At 41.6% G+C, this 17,250-nt stretch overlaps 1 protein-coding gene across 1 annotated transcript in view; it reads left to right on the forward strand.

Annotated features, from left to right (window-relative positions):
• Window positions 1-17,250, forward strand: part of SNX29 (sorting nexin 29) — a 503,522-nt gene that overhangs the window by 254,072 nt on the left and 232,200 nt on the right. The window contains exons 16-17 of the mRNA XM_044303674.1: window positions 7,358-7,474; window positions 16,703-16,758. Of these exons, the coding sequence (XP_044159609.1) occupies window positions 7,358-7,474; window positions 16,703-16,758 (173 nt within the window). The remainder of the gene's footprint in view (window positions 1-7,357; window positions 7,475-16,702; window positions 16,759-17,250) is intronic.

The following is a 17,250-nucleotide window of genomic DNA, read 5'->3' on the forward strand; positions in this document are numbered from 1 at the left end:
TCCGAATCGTGTGGCCCCAGTATCTCAAGCTGTTCATGCTATTGTGTCCTGATAAAATGCTAACATCAGCAGGGTCTTTGCATTCACAGCCCATCATAGATGTTTCCATCCATTTTTATTGACTGTAGGTTGGTCAGCTGCCTGTACAGATATGGACATTATACAAATATATTGATTTTGGGTTTTGATAATCATGAAGCCACCATTGTACTATGCAAGGCGTATAAAAGCAGTGCCCATTATTATTATAGTCTGTTAGTTGAATTATGCCTAAGGCTTAATTTGTATCTCAGTAAGTTACGGACTCGAGCTGTCCATGTTCTCTATGGATAGCACACATATCCATTGACTTTTAATGTTTATTCACATACTTGTTTTTCCACTGACCATGGGTCAATGAGCAGCGGAGATGTACACTACTTTGGTCCGGGATGCAGACCAAACGTGCCCATTGAAGTTTATGTGTCTTTGAAAACCATTGACGGAAAACACGGAAGGCAGTGATTTTCTCTCAGTGTTTTTCACTGACCATTGGTAGGAGATAATTAAATGAAGTGGCTCACTGCTGATAGTGGGTGGTACGGTGCTACAAACTCAGTTTGGGGACGCCCCACCTCAATAAAATAAGTGAATGTAAGAATAAGGGAGCGAGCACTCATCTATGGCACACACTCAGATTTAATAATAAAAATTGCAATGACAAATTAATCGAACAATATTCAATAACACAATTAAAATACTATAAAATATTACCAATGGTATAAAATAATGGTCGACCATATATACGCCACTAATTGATGGTAGCAATACACTGATGCATATATGAGGTCCAATGGTGTCCACAATGAATATTAGATAAAGTGACAGTGCAATAGTAAAGAATTAAACAATAACTGTGCTGATAAATTGAGATAATAAGTATCAATATCCTGGTGAGAGGTAAAGTGATGAATGAGTGCGACAATCTTATGAAAAAATAAGGGACACCGTATAGGGCCTCGCACTATAAACTTGCATTCCTTTTTGTAGAGATTGAAGTTCGGTATCAAGTCCGCAGTCAACCGCAATTAACAGTCCAACAGTTGTTTGTATTCGGTTAGTAATATATTCTGAAAACGCAGTCTATAGTAGCTGTATGATTCTCACCTCTGTATGGAGGTCGGACTGTTGTCCCACCCGTAATACCGCGAGATTTGGGCTAGGTTACTAGAGTTTGGGAGCTGTGAGGACGTAACAGCGTCTCCAGCTGAACTCCTGCAGCGCATCAAGAAAAAGACCGTGCAACACGCCAATATAGGAGGTAAGACTCTCTACTCCTAGCAAGGAATAACCTCCATACAGTGGTGAGAATCATACAGCTACTATAGACTGCGTTTTCAGAATATATTACCAACCGAATACAAACAACTGTTGGACTGTTAATTGCGGTTGACTGCGGACTTGATACCGAACTTCAATCTCTACAAAAAGGAATGCAAGTTTATAGTGCGAGGCCCTATACGGTGTCCCTTATTTTTTCATAAGATTGTCGCACTCATTCATCACTTTACCTCTCACCAGGATATTGATACTTATTATCTCAATTTATCAGCACAGTTATTGTTTAATTCTTTACTATTGCACTGTCACTTTATCTAATATTCATTGTGGACACCATTGGACCTCATATATGCATCAGTGTATTGCTACCATCAATTAGTGGCGTATATATGGTCGACCATTATTTTATACCATTGGTAATATTTTATAGTATTTTAATTGTGTTATTGAATATTGTTCGATTAATTTGTCATTGCAATTTTTATTATTAAATCTGAGTGTGTGCCATAGATGAGTGCTCGCTCCCTTATTCTTACATTGGTAGGAGATGCTGTGGAAATTCCTTTTTTCGGCCTAGCAGTGTACATGGATTACAGATGACACATGGCAGGCGAAAAAAACTGGACAAATTATTCACCGAAGAAACACTGACCATCTTGTCAAGGACATCATCACAGATGTGTAAATGAGGCCTAACAGAGCAAATACAGCACCAAGTAGGGGCCTTAACACATGTAGAAACATGCCTTTGACGCTTTTGATAGTTAGACTGAACTGTATTTTTGGATGCAGAGGAGCTTGAAAGTGCCCAGTGAGTGTTTCCAAGCCTATTATGTTCTCTGATTCTTCTGACTGAGCCTTCAACAACGGCGTCCTTGAAATGAGGGAGTTGTGGAGGGTTCATAGAGCAGAACCAAAGCATTTGCCCAGCTTGGGATTGCCCACTGGACTCATTCAAGCTCATTTGCATAGGGAAAGTTACAGACAGACACAAACATACACACACTACGTTTCCGCCTATTCACATTACACACAGACATGCAGTGCATTCAGAAAGCCTTCAGACCCTTTAAAGGGAGTCTTTCACCTAAAATGACCATTATACACCCCAAACATGATGATATCCATTACATTCCCCATTTTATAATCTTACCTTTTATATTGCTGTCCGTCGCCTATTCGCTCTTAAAAACACTTTTATTCCATATGCTAATCGGGTTCTGAAGGTGCCCAGGGGCGGCGTTTATGCGGCCGGTGCCCAGGCTCCACGGCGCTGTTCAAATCAAACCCCTCCCCTTTCACCCCTCTGGCCCGCCCTCGGTTCTTCAGATACCATCCTCCAGTCAATGACCAATCCGGCGCCTGCGCACTCCATTACTCACTAGGGCAGAGGCAGCAGAGCGTTTAATGCGCATGCGCCGGCCCGTACATCCCGATCTAGCCGGCGGAAGTAAACTGCCAAAATATCGGGATGTACGGGCCGGCGCATGCGCATTAAACGCTCTGCTGCCTCTGCCCTAGTGAGTAATGGAGTGCGCAGGCGCAGGCGCCGGATTGGTCATTGACTGGAGGATGGTATCTGAAGAACCGAGGGCGGGCCAGAGGGGTGAAAGGGGAGGGGTTTGATTTGAACAGCGCCGTGGAGCCTGGGCACCGGCCGCATAAACGCCGCCCCTGGGCACCTTCAGAACCCGATTAGCATATGGAATAAAAGTGTTTTTAAGAGCGAATAGGCGACGGACAGCAATATGAAAGGTAAGATTATAAAATGGGGAATGTAATGGATATCATCATGTTTGGGGTGTATAATGGTCATTTTAGGTGAAAGACTCCCTTTAATTTTTTTCTCATCTTGTTATGTTGCGGACTTGTGCTAAAATAAAATAATTACGTTTTTACCAATCATTCTGCTTTCAGTACTCCATTATGAGAAAGTAAAAACAGAATGTTTGAAATCTTTGCTAATTTATAGAAAAGGAAAATTAAAATCTTGCATTGACATAAAAATTCAGACCTTAGTTGAAGCACCTTTGGCAGCGATTTCATCCTTCAGTCTCACAGTCTTAGAGTTCTTTAGGTGCTTTTTCACAAACTCCACACAGGCTTTTGTGTGTCTTTTACTGATGAGAAGCTTCTTACTGGCCACTCTGCCATAAAGTTCAAATTGGTGGAGTGCTTTAGTCAGGGTTGACCTTCTGGAAGTTTCATCCAGACTGACCATTGGGTTCTTGGTCACCTCTCTTACTAAGGCTTTTCTCCTTTGATTACTTAGTTTGGTGGGGTGGCCAGCTCTAGGTAGAGTTCAGACTGTTCCAAACTTTTTCCATTTAAGAATTATGGAGGCTACTGTGTTCTTGAGAACTTTCACTGCAGCAGCAAATTTATGTACCCTTCTCCACATCTGTGCCTTCACAAAATCCTGTCTTAGTTATTTGCAGTTAGCTAGACCCATTGCAAAAAATGCAAAACTGGTCTGGTAAGGAACGGGGGTAAACACTCTGGTAATGAAGCTGTTAATTAAAAAATGCTGGCATCATTGTTTTTATGTACTGTATAAATGATGGCCATTTTGACCATTACACTAGGTACTCCCGCTAAAATGATGGATTAATGCTGTTAATAAATAGATTATTTCCTTTTGCACAGTTTTCTATTCATTATTCCTGTTTATTGGAAGACAACAGGGCGCTAGGAACAATGGTGGCTTCAGCTTCATGCGTTCCTTCGTAACATAAACACATTTTGTTCCTATTGTTGACCAACATTTATATCTCATTAGAGACGTCGGGCTGCCTGCCTAGAAGCGGTACTAGCCAATAAAAATCCAAGGTTTGGTCCAAATTTACTCTCTTCTCTATAATTAAAACAAAAGAAAGGTCAACATTTTCTGTTGAGCATTTTTCGCTTATTACTTTATATACTGTTTTATTACTATTCTGTGCGGTTTTTATCTGTTATAAGTTGCAGTAATTTGCATTAAAAACAATGACTTTAGTTTAATTACTTAATTCAACAAACAATTAACATACCACAAAAATATGTATTTAACAATTGCTACCAGTTCCTATTGTCAAAACTGCAGAGACAGGAAAACATGTTTTTAGAGCAACCATCCGGTTAAAAAACAACAACCTCTAATTAATTGAGCAATGATTAGAACACTTACCAGGTGCCTTTCTTTTTTTAACTGATCGGCTGTGGATCTTCCAATTTCCAGGCTCCTCTTGTGCCATCCAAGATGACCGCAAAGCTTTGAAGACTACCTGAGACGTGCTGTGTATTTTGTAGGCCTAGTCACTTCCTGCTGCACTTGAATTGGCCAGCACTGCTCACATGAACATCGCTGGCTGATCCAAGACCAGGGCTGGACAAGTAGGAAATGTCTTGGGCTAATTATGAACATTGTGCATCAGGTAGTCTGGCAAGCAGTGCGGCCATCTTGGATGGCAGAAGAGGAGCATGGGAATCAACAGATCTGCAGCTGAAAAGTTAAAAAGGAGGTCACCATGTGTTCTGGTCACTTTCCAGTTAATGGGATTTTTTCTTCTTGAACTGGAGGGTCATTTTAAGTGTTGGACAGGCTGACAAAATCTCTTCCGAGATAACATACCTTCTGTGTTTGGTTGCTATATTAAATATAAGGGGGGGGGGGGGCATTTACCAATCTATTTACGCCAATCTAATGGTATAAATAGGTTGCAAATTTTGTCACACATAATTTTTGCTGTAAAATTTGATATCCCCCCCATGGCACTTTTCCAAAGTGGCAAGAAAAGGGGACATGGAAGCAGTTTGACCAACAGACCTGGCTCATCTTTTTCCATGCTGGTTTTTGGCATGGAAAATGGCTTAAATCTACGACAGCAAGAGGCCTGGCATAGAGTTAAACGTGTCACACGGCCTTTCGGACAAAGCGCCAAACTTATGTAGTCGCCTGCACCTCTACATAACTTTGGTCCTTCTTACAGCAGCACAGAGGTATTAGTATGGAAAACACTGGTCTTACGGAATGTCCGCCTAGGTATTTGCCTATTTTCTTTCTTCTTAGGCACTGCTGGTATTCACTAGGTGCCTAGTTTATTTTTACTTTTTGGGATCTTACACCATGCCGGTCAGCATGTGAGCTACCATTTGCTACATCACCTGTATTGCTGCTTTATATTTTTTAGATTCATTGTCTTATATGGTCTTGTTATTACTTGTATGTAATTATTTAATACAATTTAATATTTTGTGTATGTATGAGGGTTCCGTTTGGATTACTTTTTGGGTTTCTATTTTTTTGTGGTATCTGCATAATTAAAATGCTTGGTGAGCAGGAAATAAATGTGTTCAACTGCTTGGAAATTTAAGGTCATTATGTAAGGGACTACCTATGGAGCTATATTATAGCGGCGGCGATTATGACATACAGGTATGTGTGCATATTCACTACTCTCAGGAGGTCTGGTTCTTTTTGCGACAGTCCTGCTGTGTAAGGAGCTTCTCAGCTAGGGCCTCCTGGGAAAAAGTTTGCAAAGTCGCTCTCCATCAGAATAACGAAAAAGTTATTTCTAGTGCCACCTATAGGAGGCACTAGAGAGAAAGTTTTCTTCCTTCTGGAGGCGCCACCCTCCTGAGACAAAAAACACAGGCGGTGAGACATAGATGCCGGTGACACTTCCCCGCATCTTAACAGGACACGGACCACTGTCTTCTTAGTGTCTCTGAAAATCGGACTTGTCGATACATCCGACACCCTCCGCGTTCAACAGAACAACTACTGAAGCGTTAACCCTCCAAGATTGAATATCTCCCCTGATGAGTCCCCAGATAGTGGGACGAAACATGTTGGGACATTAGAGAGGGAATCCACTAGGGATTTAGGCCCCTTACAGGGAAAGGTTCCTGACGGGGTCGTCCCTATCGGGGCGGGTGCTCTGTATTTCTGATAGGCAGGGCCTAATAGCCCCTACCCTAATACATCCATTAGGGATTAGATGTAGGGCTAGGTAGGACCCTGACCCATGGAAGACTCCATTCAGCAAATACGAGCCTAACTGCGTACCTAAACCGTTTGGACCCACACAGACGGGTGTGGTTCGGACAGAATTGTATCTCCTGATCTGGTAAGAATATTCCATATCATTAGAGGGACTGTCCATCCACAGGTACAACAATCTATCACTGTTAATTTTTGAATATAGATAGTGTTTCCCCATTATTTTAAGAGCATACTTAGTAAAAGTTATGTTTTAAAGCAAGCAATAGCCCAACAAAGTGTTTCTGATATAATTGTGCTGAGCCCTATTAGTTGTATTTCAAATAATATACAACACCTAGAATTTCTTCTGGAGGAAAGCCAACACTTATATTTGTCTTGGATTAGAAAAAGGGGGCTGAGCTGCAATATTGGGCACAATCCATGGACAAGAGTGGGCTGTTTCTGGATAAAAAAATAAATAAATCAGACCCTTTTTTGTCTAAACAACCGCTCTAAGCGTGTGCACACTACATTATATGCAAGATCGTTCTGCCATTTAGTATTTACATTTTCAGGTATTTTGTATTCAAGTGTTCTGCACGCCTAAGCTGTAATGCTTGAACAATATCTTAACAAGTAATGTACAGAACTGGATTTCTCCGCAAGCCACAACAAAGACAAATTCATTAAAAGTGATTTGTGCTGAAATGTGTCAGCGCACCGATCTTTGATATAAACACTAATGTTTCAAAGACTGCAGTATTGCTTCCTGTAATTGATCTCCACTTTTGGAACTGATGTTCATTTCAAGAAACGGTTGTCACTTAAAAGCTCATTGAGAACAAGCAAACGTATTCTCCCAATCACAGCGCAGTCAATACGCTGGCAGAAATTGGTCCGACTTTCCCCATTTTTTATGTTCGTTCTTCACATAGCCAATCAGGACGGTGATTTTTTTTGCCTGTGTATTATTCTTGTTTCAGTTTCTAGAGTCATTATAATGAGATATTTCTGATCTATGTGTTGATTTATGGATCTGACACTGAGGTCTTCTCCCTTCCCCCCACTTTCTAGGTTGCTGAAATGCACGGAGAGTTGATTGAATTCAACGAAAAGCTTCACCGTACTCTCATTGCAAAGGAAGCGCTTGTGTCACAAATGAGGCAGGAACTTATTGATCTCAGAGGGCCGGTAAGCATTCTTTATTGTGATCTGATTTTCTACTTGCAGTTAAAGAATAATTAAATGAGTCGCAAGAAAGACAATATACATTCCTAAAAAAAAAAAAAGCGCATTGTCTGTTAGAAGCCATACCTACTAGTGAAGTACTGTTTTATCTCTATTTTATAGTTTTCAATATGTTTAGAGGATTAGATGCTGGTAGTTGTAGTTCTGGGAAGTAATGTCCATGCATTCACCAGTGGCAATAATTGAAAGCCACACTCCTGGACTAATAACTGGGATCAGAGAAAGCTCTGATCTCAGCTCTTTAGCCCTGTTAATACTGCAGTCACTACTGATTGTTGTACTCAGGAAAAGGAAGGTGTTGCCTTTGTCCTGTACCTTTTAACCTCAGCATCACGATCATTACACATGATGGTTTAGGTCCCCAGGGCTCTTCACTATGTGGCCCAACTGAGCAAGCAGTTATCGGGAATTAACCATTTGGTCCTTATAACTGTCTGATCATCAGTGGAGGTGAGAGCTTCGTTTACATACAGCAATCACCTCTGCTATATGGGGACCAGCAGTCGCTTGTTCCCATGCAGATTCATTGAGGCAGATTTACTATTTAAAAGGCTCCAGTTTTTTGGGCTCAGTTTGTGCCAAAGAACTGTTATACATGCTTTGCATCTCATTTATGAAGTGTTTTACACACTTTTCTAACATTTTTTTTACCTCCTCCAACAAGGTGGTTTGACTTGTTAGAAAAGGGTGTGGAATTTGTGGGAGAGGGTGTATGGCATAAATATGTCTCCGTGCGTCAAAAGATGCATCAGTGTTTTGACTTGTTTTTAGAATAAGTTAGTGGTAAACATATCACAGTTCTGAAACTTGGGCAAAATTTGGGCATACAGAGAGACCTCTGGCGCATGGACATAATTCTGGTGCGAGATTTAGGATATGCTAAATTTATAAAGGTCTGGATGCTTGAATCGTAAATTTGTCTACTATTAATACTGCGATTTGTAGTCAATGTTCGACAATATTAGTAAATCTTCCCCAGTGGTTGTGATCAGCAACAGGACAATATGCTGACCAGAAACAATGATTTTAAGTGCCACATAAACAATGCTGTCACTTGATGAATGAGCATGATTAGCGGCACGTTTACACTGGCTTATTATCAAGAACAAGCTTCCGTAGAAACCTGCATTCCCGATAGTTGGCCTTTGTTAAAGGGCTTTTAGTGCTAACATCTTACATGCACAGGCATGAATGTAATATCATATGCATATATGATGACATTACACTATAGTTAAAATAAATACTATCCCCAGACAAGTCATGAACCATGCAATAGCATTATGGAATTTCTATTAAAAAAAAACGAAATAAACAATGGTGGTATTGTTTTTTTTTAATTTTTTTATGCATTTTACAACTTTACAAAATTTATATAAGTACCATGTACCTGAAAATCATATTAATAACCAAAGGTGTAAATAGCCAACAAAGAAGTTATGATTGACGGAATACAAGGAGGCACAAAATGTCAAAATTCCCCTAATCCTTTAGGTTCAAAATGTGCTTGGTCCTAATGAGGTTAACATGTATGGGTTCAGTCTCAAAAAGTTATATACAGTTAGGTCCATATATATTTGGACACTGACACAAATGTATTTATTTTTGCCTGTCTACTAAAACATAGTAACATAGTATATAAGGCCGGAAAAAAAAGACATTTGTACATCCAGTTCGGCCTGTTATCCTGCAAGTTGATTCAGAGGATAGAAAAAAAAAAAATGTGAGGTAGAAGCCAATTTTCCCCACTTAAGGGGAAAAAAAATCCTTCCAGACTCTATTCAGGCAACATATTCAAGTTATAGTTATATCATGGTCATAAAGTCCAGACTTTTAGCTTTCATTTGAGGGTATCCACATAAAATAAAATAAATTGATGAAGGGTTTAGGAATTTCAGCTCCTTTACATGTGGCACCCTGTTTTTAAAGGGACCAAAAGTAACTGGACAATTGACTCAAAGGCTGTTTCATTGGCAGGTGTGGGCAATTCCTTCATTTTTTCATTCTCAATTAAAGAGGACCTTTCACCTGGAAAAACATTGCGAACGAAGTATCATTACATATACAGCGGCACCCAGGGATCTCACTGCACTTACTATTATCCCTGGGCGCCTCTCCGTTCGGCCGCGATGTCCTCCGGTATCTTCGCTCACTTGGTTATAGTAGGCGGAGACTTAGGGGACTTGGTTATAGTAGGCGGAGTCTGCCCTTGTTCTGCTGGGCGTCTTCTCCTCCTAGGCTGTAGCGCTGGCCAATCGCAGCGCAGAGCTCACAGCCTGGGAGGTTTTTTTCTCCCAGGCTGTGAGCTCTGCGCTGCGATTGGCCAGCGCTACAGCCTAGAAGGAGGAGATGCCCAGCAGAACAAGGGCAGTCTCCGCTTACTATAACCAAGTGAGCGAAGATACCGGAGGACATCGCGGCCGAACGAAGCGGCGCCCAGGGATAATAGTAAGTGCAGTGAGATCCCTGGGCACCGCTGTATATGTCATGATACTTAGTTTGCATTGTTTTTCCAGGTGAAAGGTCCTCTTTAAGCACATAAAAGGCCTGGAGTTGATTTGAGGTGTGGTGCTTGCATTTTGAAGATTTTGCTGAGAAGTAAACATGCGATCAAAGGAGCTTTCTATGCAGGTAAAACAAGCCATCCTTCATCTGTGAAAATAGAAAAAAAACATCTGAGAATTTGCTACGCTATTAGGAGTGGCAGCATCTACAGTTTGGTACATCCTGAGAAAGAAAGCACTGGTGACCTTCACAATGCAAAAAGACCTGGATGCCCATGGTAGACAACAGTGGTGGATGATCGCAAAATAATTACCATGGTGAAGAGAAACCCCTTCACAACAGCCAACCAAGTAAACAACACTCCCCAGGATATAGGCGTATCAATATCCAAGTCTACCATAAAGAGAAGACTGCATGAAAGTAAATACAGAGGTTCACTGCACGGTGGAAGCCACTCATAAGCCTCAAGAATAAGAAGGCTGGATTGGACTTTGCTAAAAAAAAACATCTTAAAAAAAACTGCACATTTCTGGAAGAACATTCTTTGGACAGATGAAACCAAGATCAACCTTTGCCAGAATGATGGAAAGAAAAAAGTATGGCGAAAGCATGGTACAGCTCATGATCCAAAGCATACCACATCATCTGTAAAACACGGCGGAGGCAGTGTGATGGCTTGGGCATGCATCACTGCCAGTGGCACTGGGTCCCTAGTGTTTATTGATGATGTGACACAGAACAGAAGCAGCTGGATGAATTCTGGGGTTTTCAGAGACATACTGTCTGCTCAAATCCAGCCAAGTGCAGCCAAACTGATTGGTCAGTGTTTCATAATACAGATGGACAACCACCCAAAACATAAAGCCAAAGCAACTCAAGAGTTTATTAAAGCAAAGAAGTGGAATATTCTTGAATGGCCGAGTCAGTCACCTGATCTGAACCCAATAGAGCATTTCACTTGTTAAAGACTAAACTTCCGACAGAAAGGCCACAAACAAACAGCAACTGAAAACCGCTGCAGTAAAGGCCTGGCAGAGCATTAAAAAGGAAGAAACACAGCATCTGGTGATGTCCATGAGTTCAAGACTTAAGGCAGTCATCGCCAACAAAGGGTTTTCAACCAAGTATTAGAAATTTTACATTTTATTTACAATTATTTAATTTGTCCAATTACTTTTGAGCCCCTGAAATGAAGAGATTGAGTATAAAAAATGCTTTAGTTCCTCACATTTTTATGCAATCACTTTGTTCAACCCACTGAATTTAAGCTGAAAGTCTGAACTTCAAGTGCATCTGAAATGATTTGTTTAAAATCCGGTGTACAGAACAAAAATTAGAAAAATGTTGTCTCTGTCCATATATATATGTACTTAACTGTAATTCATCTGTAAAAAGGGACACATGCTACCACGTAAAAGTCGCAATGCAATCAGCTGGAGCATGAACACAAATTTTAGGAGACTCGTTCTACTCATGAGCATGAATTTGAAAGACTATTTAGCGTGTGTGACTTTGCCCTTATGTTCTTCATTAAGGTTCCTCAGGATAGGTCATCAATATCTGATTGGTGGGGGATCTGACTCCCAGCACCTTCGTACCTGCGCCGTCTTGCTTAGTATTCGGCCGGCTTCCTTCCTTCGGCGCAGGCGCAGTGAGGAAGGCAGCAGCAGGAGCGCGTCCTTCACTCACTGCGCCTGTGCACGGGACAGCGCTGGCATGGGATTTACGGGACACTGAGGAGAACTCGAAAGTCAACTGGACCTGGGCGGGCCAAAGGGTGTGTAGACCGAGCTTCTAGGTGCTGAAGCAACACCCTAATAGCACCTAGAGGCTCATTAGCATATTTTTAAAGGCTTTATTTTAAGAGAACGGCGGCAGGCAGGCAGTTATAAAGCACATTGTTATGTACTGCTGACATTAGCACATCGCTCATGTCAGTCAGCTACATAATGTTATTTCTCATGACAGAAACCCTTTAAGTGAATGGCCCTGGGCTGCAATACCAAGCACAGCCGCTATATAGTGTGTGGCGTTGTACTTAGTATGCTGTGGGGAGTGTGTAGCCATGTAGCCTTTTCAAACAGCTGATCGGTGGGGGTGCCTGGAGTCAGATCCCCAACAATCAGATATTGATTGTTAATGGTTGTAGTAGTATTAATATTGTTTACCTTGCTGCTTGCTCTGAAGTTGCCATGGTTACGTTAACAGACTAAGGGTACTTACAGACTAGCGTTATTCTTTTCCGGCATTGAGTTCCGTCTTAGGGGCTCAATACTGGAAAAGAACTGATCAGTTTTATCCTAATGCATTCTGAATAGAGAGCAATCCGTTCAGGATGCATCAGGATGTCTTCAGTTCAGTCTTTTTGCCATTTCAGGACGGAGATAATACCGCAACATGCTGCAGTTTTCTCTCCGGCCAAAAAGACTGAACACTTAATTTAAATTGAAGTGTATTAGTGCCGAATCTGCAAAACACGGATAATGGCCCATGTATGTTCCGCAAAATGCCAGCCCTATACAGAAAATGCCTATTCTTGTCCGCAATTTCAGACAAGAATAGGACCTGCTCTATATTTTTTGAAAGACCGCGGATGGAACTACGGATGCGGACAGCACACCGCGTGCTGTCTGCATCTTCTGAGGCCCCATTGAAATGAATGGGCCTAATCTCATTCCCGGATGCGGGCCCTTTCAAACGGTCGTGTGAATAAGCCCTTAGGCCCCTTTCACACGGGCGAGTATTCCGCGCGGATGCGCTGCGTGAGTTGAACGCATTGCACCCGCACTGAATACCGACCCATTCATTTCTATGGGGCTGTTCACATGAGCGGTGATTTTCACGCATCACTTATGTGTTGCGTGAAAATCGCAGCATGCTCCTCTTTGTGCGTTGCGGTGCGATAATCCACGCAACGCAGGCCCCATAGAAGTGAATGGGGTTGCGTGAAAATCGCAAGCATCCGCAAGCAAGTGCGGATGCGGTGCGATTTTCACGCACGGTTGCTAGGAGACGATCGGGATGGAGACTCAATCATTATTATTTTCCCTTGTAACATGGTTATAAGGGGAAATAATAGCATTCTGAATACAGAATACATAGTACAATAGGGCTGGAGGGGTTAAAAAATATATAATAATAATGTAACTCGCCTTAATCCACTTGCTCGCGTAGCCCGGCATCTCCTTCTGTCTTCATCTGAGCTTTGTGCAGTAAAAAGGACCTTTGGTGACGTCACAGTCATCACATGATCCATCACCATGGTGAAAGATCATGTGATGGAACATGTGATGACCGGAGTGACGTCATCACAGGTCCTGTTCATGTATTTAATGCTCACCCCAGGTCCTGTTCAGCAAAGGAGCCAGAAGGAGATGCCGGGCTACGCGAGCAAGTGGATTAAGGTGAGTTAAATTATTATTATTATTATTTTTTAACCCTTCCAGCGTAATTTTACTATGCATTCTGTATTCAGGCCTTATATAATACCCAGCAAAGCAGCCTACTTACAGGTAAGATGCCCCTAAACGAACCTTCACGTGAATAATATATCTGAGCCGTGCTTTGCATATTCTACTTCAAGCCAATTTTTTTTGGTTCAAACCCCACTTTCCTTACTTGCCTGATGTATAATGCAGCATTTAAATATTCAGCAATTTGAGTCATTAAAGTTGAATGCGTTCTCTGTAGATTACGAATAAATCCAGGTAGATTGGAAGATGTGATAGTTATTTGGAATCATCTGACAGTGATTTTCTAGCAGGGCACGGTTATTGCTTGCTTACCTCTTCAGTAAGAGCGTTATCCATCATCCTCATGGGGTAGACTGCAGTTTTTAGTGTCTCAGAGCCAAACACATAGCGGTTTTACATTTTCAAATGTGCAGTCGTTTCACTGTGAGGAAAATGAGGAAAGAGGACAGCAGAGAGGACTGCTTGAGGTGAGGATAGAATTTCAAAAAATGGTGTCTTTAGAAGTCATAAAGGTATTGAGTTTATAGATTTCTTAAAACAGGTTCACAGCAGGGGCCCAGCCCTCCTGAGTCACAAAATCAGATGTTGTTTTATGTAAGGTTGTTCTACAAAGCACCTTCTTAATTTTGTACATTGTGGACACCTAATCGTCACACACCCCATTCCAAAAATCTGAGAGTACCGGTAAATATAAAGTTGGGCTCCCCCGTGGAGGCTCAAACTGCCTCCTATCTTCTGACGTAGGATGAGAAGTAGTGTTGAGCGAAGCATCCGAAATGGAATTCCGTCCGAATTTTAGGAAAAATTTTATTCTAAACTAAGCCAAATGTCCTGGTGCTTTGTGGTACTGAATAATTTTTTCTAAATTGGCAACCGGAGTTGTCTCAGAAAGAACGGGGGGAAAAAACACACACCGAGGCAGTCCGCTCCTCTCTTGATTAAAAAAGACCTGCCGAAGGACTTGCGCTGGCCGTGATGACTTCACTGCCCTCTCCTAGCTTGATCATGTGGTGACGATGACGTCACCACTTGATCACACTGGGAGTGCGTGGTGATGTCATCATGCTCAGCGCAGGTCTTTTTCAATCAAGAGAGGAGTGGACTGCCTCTGCACGAGCAAGTGGATGAAGTGAGTGATTTTTAACACAAAATGCCATATTGCACTAGTGTTTTACAGTTTTTAACGTCCGTTAGAAACTGTCCCATTGATTGATAGGCTGAATGCGGTTTTGAAATAGTGAACCGTGACAAATTAATTTGTAATCATTATAATTTCTTGTCAAACTTTGATGAAGCTGGCAAATCAAATTTTTCAAAACTTTGCGCATTTCTAATGATAAGTAGTCCAGGCAATCATGTGGGGGGGGAGTCTCTTAAACAGCAGGACCAACCCCTCACTGGTCAAGGAGGCTGATATTTGAACTAATTTAATTCAAACAAATCCAATCGCTCATCTCTAATTGCAGTTGACAAGGGCTGATCTAAGAGGTCAGAAATTTTATGAACTGACTTGTACCCAAAAATTGCAATATTTTTTTTACATGGGCATTTTTGCACCATCAGGGATGCGGTGAGGTCCGGGTCAACACATTTACTGTCTTTTATGTCTGGGAATAGGCATACAAGTGGAGTGAAAACTAATGCAGTCGGGGACTGGAATATTTTTTATTCCAGGTGCATGCACTGCCGGCTGTGGTCCTAATTTATTTAGGGAGCCTCGTCATAAATTAGGTGCTTTCTCTGGCAGCACAGGGATTCAACAAAGACGTAAAAAACGTGATGATATTTTCGCTTCCTGACCCTGTCACAGGGAGCAGCAGTTGCAGAGAGAGCAGAGCCTCTAGAGCAGTGGTGGCGAACCTATGGCACGGGTGCCAGAGGCGGCACTCAGAGCCCTCTCTGTGGGCACCCTGGAAAAAGTCTATGGTGTACCGATAGATAGGGCGCACTATGAACAGCACAGGCAGCGCACTGAATGTAGGCAGGCTATTATAGCTAAATGATAAAGTACATGGAAGATATACTATAGTGGACTGTACAATTTAAAACAAAGCAGCGGTCACCTGCACGTATAAACCTCGAAGCATGGACAGATCCCGGACCCGGATGAATCAACTTGAAAAGGAAAAGTAAAGTCCAGCTTCTAAAATTATTGATCCTTTATTTAATGCGGTTAAAAAAATCTGTTTCCAAACAACATGGGATACGCGGTCATGAGTAAGGACCAGGATTGTAGGGTCCGAAACGCGTAGACCGCGTACTCTGTGTTGTTTGGAAACAGATTTTTTTAACCGCATTAAATAAAGGATCAATCATTTTAGAAGCTGGACTTTACTTTTTCTTTACTGGACTGTAATATTCAGGGTGGGCACTTTGCGATAAATAAGTGGGTTTTGGGTTGCAGTTTGGGCACTCGGCTTCTAAAACGTTCACCATCACTGCTCTAGAGTAATGCCAACGCCCTGCAACGCTTTTCTCAGCAATGCGGGCACATATGAACATGGGGCCAGCACAGATGCCTTCAGCTGCCAAGCGCACATGTAACAGGTCAGCCAGTTTCATAGGTACAAACCTGCTGACAGATGCCCTTTAATGGGTTGTCCACTCATTACTTTCATCTTATGTTAAGTAGCTTCCTCCAAATGACAAGCTGGTCACCAACATCTGTAATGTGCTTTTCCCTCACAAAGAACTTATAGCTTGTAAATTCTTGCTGTTATATTGGGAGTCAATGGCTGCTATATTGGCACCTCAACACCTACTAGGGTTAGGTTTAGAGGGAGCCAGTTAACCTATATTATAGTGTAGGAAGAAACTGGAGTTCTTGGAGGAAACCTACATAAAGACAGAGAGAACATACAAACTCCATGCAGATGTAGACCTTGGTCAGATTAGAACCCTGGACCTTGACTCAGCCATCATGCTGCACTATGCTTCTGTCCTCAATATAAACACTCACTCTAAAAATCGACCTTTAGCTGGCATCCCCTGCCTGTAAGGATAGTATGCCCTAATGGGGCATAATGAAGTGTCTCTTTTGAGTGGACAACCTATTTTTAATAGGGATTTTTAATATTGATTTAGTTTTTTTTTTAAAGATATACCTGTACCGTATATATATTTTTTTCTAGAAAACCGATTTCAATAAAACCTAATTGGATGCACATTATAATGTATTCCGTTTTTGTCATCCTAGGTCCCTGGAGATTTGAGTCAAACATCTGAGGACCAGAGTTTGTCAGACTTTGAAATGTAAGTTTAAGAACTTTTTCCTGTGAAGCCACCAAAGCTCAGTGCTTTTCTAACTTTTCATAGAAGTCACTCTTAAATCAACTATGCAGTATATTTGCTATGTTACAGTATGTGACAGAAACATGTGAAAGTACACTCATACTTTTGTCAGCGCAGTGGTACTGCAAAAGGTGCACCACAATGTTATGCAACTGACAATACTGGCTAATCCCCCAGGCTGATGTTAAAAACTGAGGGCCAGATTTATCATTAGCTCAGGTCAGAATAATGGAGTGAACAAGTCCCTAAAAAAGTCCCAAACGCTTAAACTGCGCACAAATTTGCGACTTTTTTCTGCTCTGCACTATGCTCGCCAGTTTTCTGAAAGTGGGTGTGTTTTCTTATGTTAATGAATCTCTAGACAGATTTACTATTGGGACTATTTAAAAAAGTCGCAAAAAAGTTGCAATTTCACTCCAGTGAGGACCATGCTTATCTTATGAGACTTTGTAA

This window comes from Bufo gargarizans, chromosome 8 (assembly GCF_014858855.1).
Source record: "Bufo gargarizans isolate SCDJY-AF-19 chromosome 8, ASM1485885v1, whole genome shotgun sequence".
In the NCBI taxonomy this organism is placed as follows: Eukaryota; Metazoa; Chordata; class Amphibia; order Anura; family Bufonidae; genus Bufo; species Bufo gargarizans.